This window comes from Juglans regia, chromosome 16 (genome assembly GCF_001411555.2).
Source record: "Juglans regia cultivar Chandler chromosome 16, Walnut 2.0, whole genome shotgun sequence".
NCBI classification, from domain to species: Eukaryota; Viridiplantae; Streptophyta; class Magnoliopsida; order Fagales; family Juglandaceae; genus Juglans; species Juglans regia.
This window is the reverse complement of record NC_049916.1, coordinates 2102117-2109760: the sequence shown is the minus strand read 5'-3', so window position 1 is coordinate 2109760 and position 7644 is coordinate 2102117. Positions and strand designations below refer to the sequence as shown.

The following is a 7644-nucleotide window of genomic DNA, read 5'->3' as shown; positions in this document are numbered from 1 at the left end:
TTGTAGCAGTAATATTTATAGGCTTATAGCAGTATTTTTTTTTTTTTACAACAGATTTCTGTTTTCAGTTTTTGTTTTATAGCAGATTTTTTGTTTTACGTAGCAGATTGTTTTTATAAAGCAGATTTTTGTAAATAGTAACAGATTTTTAATAAAACATATTTTTTTAAAGCAGTTTCTCTTTTTTTTAAACAGATTTTTATGACAAATTTGTATTTTATTAAAACCAGACCGAAACTGGTAAAATCGGAGATACTGGTTTAGGAGGATAACCAGTGTGTAATTGATTTTTAAAAATACAAAATCGGTACATACTAATTTGGTGCTAAATTTTGTCAAAAACCGTATCTGACCGGTTACACCCCTAACTATGTAGTGCTTGTGGCTGGAGTGAAACAAGAAATGCTTTGAAGACATGGAGCATTCTTCAAATGAGCTGAAGCGATATTTTTACGATACTTTACCATCCTGGGTTTCGGCTATTTATTCGTAATACAGACAACCTTCATGATTTGCTTGTATCTCTCACTAATACTTAGATGTAATTAGACATGTTCAGTGTATACTACCATGTACTTGGGCGATGTCTCTTATATCAATAAAAATTTACTTATAAATAGAAAACAAGAACAAGGGATACCAGATGGAATGTCAAAATTGCAAAGTTTTGAGAATTCAAGAAATAAAAAGAAAAAATTGAAAATTCAAGAAACTTTTTGACAAATGAGTGAAAGCCAAGAATTCATCTCGTGTCAACAAAAAGTAAAATCCGGAAGGAAAAACACTCAAATTCACACCTGCATGCTGTCCATATCTTTGTATCATCAGTGCCTCTTCCCTTTTATTGTCTCTCTCTTAAACAACAATGACAGACTGTCAAAGGTTACCAGTAGGCAGCAGTTGAATTTGACTGCATTGACAAGAAAAAGGGGGACACTCATGCTCGTTTTGTACGCCTTCCAACTAGAAGGGCCAACTCTGTATCAATTTTGAGGGAGATGTCGAGTGCTTTTACAGAATGTGTCAGTGCACCACTGCAAACAAGAAGAAGCTGAAATTAAACGATGGCTACTGTATAGACCAAAATACTTTTATTTAAATGGCAAGCAAAAGATACAAATACCAAATGATTTCTTAATTGATGCTTTGTGTAGACCCGTCAGGTTCTCAACCCTTTAGGTCATTCAATGCCATTACATTTATGTTCTTTACCTATTTATTTATATCTCTGTCTACTCACCACCCCAAAGCACCAGTTTTTTCAGGGCTAACTAGATCATACGATTCAGTTCCTCATCTCGAACCAGTTTTAAAAAGAAAACATTATATACACGATTTTTACCTAACCTACAGAATTATACATTTTGCTGCAAAATAAAAAATAAAAATAAACACATTTTGCTGCATTATTTTTAAGTTCCCTTCCTGTTCTGTGTGACAAGTTACAACAAATATCTCGATAAGCAATACGAAAGTACTTTCTTAATAGGCTTTAATGTAATTCTCATACAATTGGCAAGAAAATACCAGGTATGCTAACCTCCTTTTGGTATGGGATCTAAATAACTTTTTCCACTGGGACAAAATTTTACGTCTACCAAGCAATTTTAGAGAAGTGCTAGGTCTACATAGACAATATAAAGCAAAACTTATATAAACTGACGTGGTTTATAATGGCACGTTACATCTAACCTGACAATAAAAAGAGCTTTATAATCTCACGTACCATGTCAAGTCATGTTATTTTGTAACATAGTGTTTTGTATTATTATTATTTTTTTCTGTAGACCAAGCATCTCTCAAAATTTAAGCATGACTCTCCATTGCTGCACCATGAAGCAGCAGTAGACCCTACTGATCAGCAGTTGGTGTCATGCCTGTTTCAAGTGTGCTAAGCTCACACTAGCACAACATCCTAATTTACAAGCAACACTTCCAGGACCAATGCAATGGATGCATCTCCATTATCAATGGGACTAGCTACTCATGCAGCAACATGACAACTTATGGAATCAATAAATCTCAATTCGGCATTGCATGCCCCCAACTGAGTAATAACTTCTATACACTTAGCCAAAAAAAAAAAATTTCTATACGCAATATAATCCACAAAGCTCATCTCTATGGGACAAGCTGAACAGCATCAATTATACCAAGACAACTCTATGGTCTGCTTTTATTCATTGAAGTTAATATTTGACATTAAAGATTGATTGTAACATTACCTAGAAATATAGGTCACTCCAGTTTGTCCAATTTTGTGAATCGTTTCAAGAGTAACATTGCCGGATGCCTGTCATCATGATGAACAAACCACTAATTACCTAATAAAAGGCACAAATAATCAAAGCATCTATGCGTTATCCTTTTCAAATTACAAGATTGAAATATATGGGAACAAAAATTGCACTCAGTATCCAGAAGGGACACGTACGAAGATGAGGATGTGACTAGTGGCTAAAACAGAGTAGGTGATGGACTTCAACAAAGATACAAGTTGAACAGAAAACTAGGATATAAAGAAAAATCCAAACAGATGGACTGTCTTGAACAGGGATGATAAGACAGGGAAGCAGTAATTCAGCAATGACAGTCATTCTTGCTATATACCCTTCCTGACAGGTTTTATATTAACCATGAGGATCCATCAAAGTGAGGTACTGGCATGAGTAGACTGTCACAAAAGGAAGTACACAAGTCCTTCACTTAATAGTACGGTTAACTGAAAAAAAAAAAGGTGATTAAAGAAACCATCTCTCTTTCATTGTGCTAGATAGAAATTATTAACGCCCATGGATGTAGCATGATAGATTCGACAATAATAGAATGCATTTCTTTTCCCTTCTTTGAAAAAGACTGATTGAAACGTAGATATCAATGATAGCTCTTGTTAGGTCTAGATACACCAAATATTATGATATGGAGCGAGTCTTAGAATATTAGATACCTCAGTCTCAAATCTCCCATTAATCAAATCCACAGCTTCTTTGAGCATAGATGTGTCTACATCTCCATTTGGAAGTGGTACTACCATGTTATCCAGCATTATCCGAGTCAAGGAAGTATTTGCTTGAGATGCATAATTCAATACCTCGTGTACTTCCTCAAGTGTCCTGGTTTCAACCTGAGGGAGACAAAAAACCAAGAATAACAGTTCATATTGTTAACATGATAGTTTCTGCCAAAATAAATTCTGCACATGCATGTGAAACAGAAACATGCTCCAGATACATCCTATATGTGGGGGGGTGGGGGGGGGCGGGGAGAGAGAGAGAGCATCCTGGAAACCTTCACGAAAAACAATATGGGAGGGTATATTAACTAAAAGGTTGATTTCAAGCAAAACATGGAGAAAGATCAGTCAGAGAAACAAATTGCATAAAGATACATAACAATGTCAACCTATGCTAAAAAATATTGAAAAGAATTTTATTTTAAAAAGTGTGAGAATACTACCTCAACCTCCATTTGAAGGTTCTTTTGTTCTAAACACAAGTCAACAGATTTAATGGCATTCTTGATGCCTCCAGCTATTGATATATGATTATCTTTTATCAAGACCATATCGAATAAACCCATTCTATGGTTCCGCCCTCCTCCAATAAGTACCTATAAACAGGGAATTCCACAAGATCAACCAAAATAATTTTACACAAATTAAAGGAGAATTGTAACCATTATGTAAAGATAGGAAGTGATCAATACCGCCCACTTATCCACCAAACGTAAACCTGGAGCAGTTTTCCTTGTCTCTAATATACATGCAGGGTACGCAGCATCTGCCATTTTCTGCAGAAAATGAGAACATCATCACAAATCGGTCCTACACTCAGCCCATATCTGTCAGACATTAAACTATTAAGCATTTACAGTTTATTGACAATCTAATGTGGATTTTGTAAAGCAAACTTGTGACAAACATTATAGACGAAGCAGTGATGAAACAGCAAGAAGGATATAGAGAGAACCAAGTAATTTTTCTCTAAATAAAAATGGTATCCCTCCCCAACTGAAATCCCTATACCTTCATACAAGTTGAACCATGAACACCCCCCCCCTCCCCCCAACACACACGCCGGCCTTTACTTTTTATGGGGAAAGGTAATACCTGCTACAAAAGGCTGGCAGTTTCCCTACATTCCCTGATTCCCAAGCCATCATGATTCAAATAAAAATTCAGACATTCTGATATGGAATTTATTTTTAGCATGACTAAAAATGAGGTTAAAGTTTTATAGCAACATCTTTCTTGGTTTCATTAAAAAAAGATAAAAGTAGAAAAATGCCTTTGTTAAGGTTGCTATTCCACTCATCCTCTGCATAAAGTTTAGTGCTACCCTTTCAGCTACAACGATGTTGTGTGCCCTTCCTGCGCATGAAGTGGTAGGGATTAGAAACATCCCTTGATGAAATTCTAAAATGCTACTGATAAATCTTTTTTCTTGGCTTACCAAAAACTTTTCCAAACTGAAGTCCTTTATGAATGTAATCTCCATCTTTCTGAGACCACTCTACCTGAAATAATACATACATCAAGAATGACCGAGCATGCAAACCACTCAAATAAACCACTGTACACAGTGCGATATCAATACCTTCAGAGAAGGATCAACCTCATGAAATACCAGATCTGCAAGTGCAATGCCAGCAATGATACCATCTTCCTTTGCCAAGAAATTAGCTTCCACTTCCATGTCAACTGGAATGGTGGCCATACTTGTCACATCCCCTACAATTCATGTCAACAAATTAGCAGATGTTATAATGACTAATGCTGCTTACAGGAGCCTTTCTATGTTTAAAAACAAATGAGTACAAGAGAACTCTTCCCTGACTCAGCAATACAAAATAAGGCCAAATATATAGAAATTGGTTGGTAAGAATAATTAAAAGCAAAAAAGAAAACAAAATTGAAAAGAAGATAAGATAACCTTGACCCCCGGCATCTTCAGCAAGGGCTAACTTGATGATTTCCTTCAAATCATAGGTAGGGTGTAAAGGAGGCTTTAAAGCCATGGATTCAAAAGACATTCTAGGATTTCGGGCAGTTGCGGCCACCCTAACAATTCGTCTGCATGGAAGAAACCTTGAGGCCGGAAACATATCAACATATTTATTATAATATATCCATGAACAAACCTTGAGGATGTGAATAAACAAGGCACAACTAATGGAGAAATTGACTGGATCCCAGGCATTAATGACTTGTTTTTTAAGCTCCTAAGAACTGTGCAGTGAGTTGATCAGCTCTTTATTTTATTTATCTGTTACCTATACCATGAACGAAGTATGAGTGCAAGTCATTCACCACTTATATTCTTCTTTGCATGGGTTAGGAGAGAATATCAGGTGGAGATTAGACGACTGCATATCTCTTACACAACAAAGTCAAAAGCAAATATGTCAAACCAACTGCTTATGTAAGAAGCTTTGTTTGCCTTTAGCACAAATAAGGTTTATCTATGCTTAATTTAGGGAAGAAAGGAGGAGAAGTAGCAGTGACAAAAACTAGGAATTTGAGTGCTATGACTTGAAGAGAATAACATAAATATGAATAATTGAATATCAAATAATTTAGGCGCATAGTAATAGCTGTTGGAAGAGAAAGAGCCTGGATTATAGATTGCATAACCCAAGATTTATAGGACTTCTAAAGAACCGAAAACTCTATTGTACCAGTGGCAGTTTTGTTGCTGTTTTAGTAGAATGACTCAAAGCAATACGTAATAAATTACCAAAATCCATGGAGACAGTCATAGCCATAACCATATAGATACCAAAACAGCATTTGTAGAATTGCTGAAATTATGCAGAATCTATTGGAGACAACAAATGAAACTAAGAGTGGGAATCTGTTCTGTGTAAACAACACGCTTTGTTAGCAATAAGTGATATCAGCATTCCCTACATTACTATATATAGACTAGAATGGGTCAATTAAGAGACTTGAACGAAAAATCGGCAACAAAAATATCAGATGCATCGGTTAAATGCTCCAACATGAACTCAAGAATCTGGATATAATGCTGATCAAAAGAAGTGTAAGTAATCCTTTCCCTCCGGAAGAGCTTAAAGCAAAGAGTGGTGGAAATATAACAAGTATTGAGAGTCTTCATTAGCAAAAATTATGAAACTAGGCCAGACACTAATTTCATAACATTCAAGTTTATATCTTGCCCCGCTAAAACAGTTAAAACTTCACAGTCTAAGGAACCCGCAGCATTTCATAGACTACGAACACACTGATCTAGTCTAGGCACTTGGGGGATGTTTGGAAATAGTTTTGGTCTCATCTCATCTCAAACACTTTCAAGCTAATCATTACAATTTTTTCAAACTATCATTACAAATTTTCCAAGCTCTCAAACAAAAAACAAAAAAAAAATCAAACTTTTTCAAATCCCAAAATAAAAATCATATTCTAATAATATTTTAACTTTATAATATTTTTTATTCAATTTTTTATCTCTCTTTTCCCAAAACCTCATAAAAAATTAATTCAAATTATCTCACTACAATTCACAAACTATTTTACTACTATTCACAAAATTTTCATCTCATCTTATTCCTCAGGCATCCCCTAAATGTGTTCCTCGAGTAACGTTGATAGTTATTTCTTATCAAATTTCTCCGTGCATTCAATTTAAAATCCAAAATACAACTATGTGAGATATGCCGGCATAGATATTATACATAAAAGCTTTGTAAGAAAATAATAATAAAAGGGGCCTATTTTGTCGGAAGAAAGACAAACTCTGCTAGCTTCTCAACATCTAACCAAATCCCAGGTAGCAGTTAACTTATCATCACCATAAACCAACCACAGCGCACAACAGAAAAAAAGATGAGTGCGAAATATGGAGAAAATTGAGCGAATGATCGTCTTCAAAGGCACGATAGATATTGATAAACTTTTACAAACATACATAAGGGATGGATGCTTCACCTGATTGGAGATTGCGCCAATAACAACCCGAGGCAGAGAGACGCAGGAAATTACTCTGCCACAGCGAACCTTACTTGGCTTCTTCCGAGAGAAAGCGAGAGGCCTCACCACTGTCTATTCTGTTTCGCCTCCATTTTTTTTTTTTTTCAATGAAAGGTGCTATTCAAATTTCAAGGAATATCCGCTTACATAGATAGAGATTTTTTTCATTCTTTATTATTTTAGTTGAGTTATTCTCTTCTTGTGTAAGCATACACATATACGTTACATAACGTTACATAAGTCGTGGATTGCACAAAAGTTAGGTAATTTGTTTGAAAACAAAAATAGAGTTTATTGTTAAAAAAAAAAAAATTCAATTGAATCTCATATTTATTTACTTTTTTTAAAAGATTTACGCGACATTTATATATTTCACAATTATAAATATTATTTATCTTATTTAAATGATAAAAATTTAATTTTTAAAATTTATAATTTAAAATTTATTTTCTTAATCAACTTATGTCATATAAAAATTTTCTTAAACATATTCTATATACCGACTCGACAATAAAATTTCTCATTCTGAAAAGATAAATGCAAAGTGTCGATCCAAATGATACATAGTTCTATTACGTAAAATGTGAGACTTTTATTAATATTAGATTTTATTTTATATTTTTAAAAGAAAAAAATTAAATGTCAATTAATCAGGT

General features: G+C 34.4%; 1 protein-coding gene across 4 annotated transcripts; it reads right to left on the bottom strand.

Annotated features, from left to right (window-relative positions):
* Positions 1-641: 641 nt before the first annotated feature.
* LOC108980620 (nicotinate-nucleotide pyrophosphorylase [carboxylating], chloroplastic) lies at positions 642-7112 on the bottom strand. Of its 4 annotated transcripts, none has more exons than XM_018951600.2 (11): positions 6947-7112; positions 5140-5271; positions 4932-5071; positions 4596-4729; positions 4452-4515; positions 4287-4369; positions 3706-3789; positions 3457-3609; positions 2948-3124; positions 2226-2293; positions 642-1034 (listed from the first exon to the last, which is right to left on the bottom strand). In XM_018951600.2, the coding sequence occupies exons 2-11, from the start codon at positions 5196-5198 to the stop codon at positions 938-940; spliced, it is 1059 nt and encodes a 352-aa protein (XP_018807145.1). In that variant the 5' UTR covers positions 5199-5271; positions 6947-7112; the 3' UTR covers positions 642-937. The 4 variants fall into 4 exon arrangements, with proteins under 4 accessions (XP_018807145.1, XP_018807144.1, XP_018807146.1 ...); XM_018951599.2 differs by having other exon boundaries at positions 5140-5264; XM_018951601.2 differs by lacking the exon at positions 5140-5271 and having other exon boundaries at positions 4932-5086.
* Positions 7113-7644: the final 532 nt, after the last annotated feature.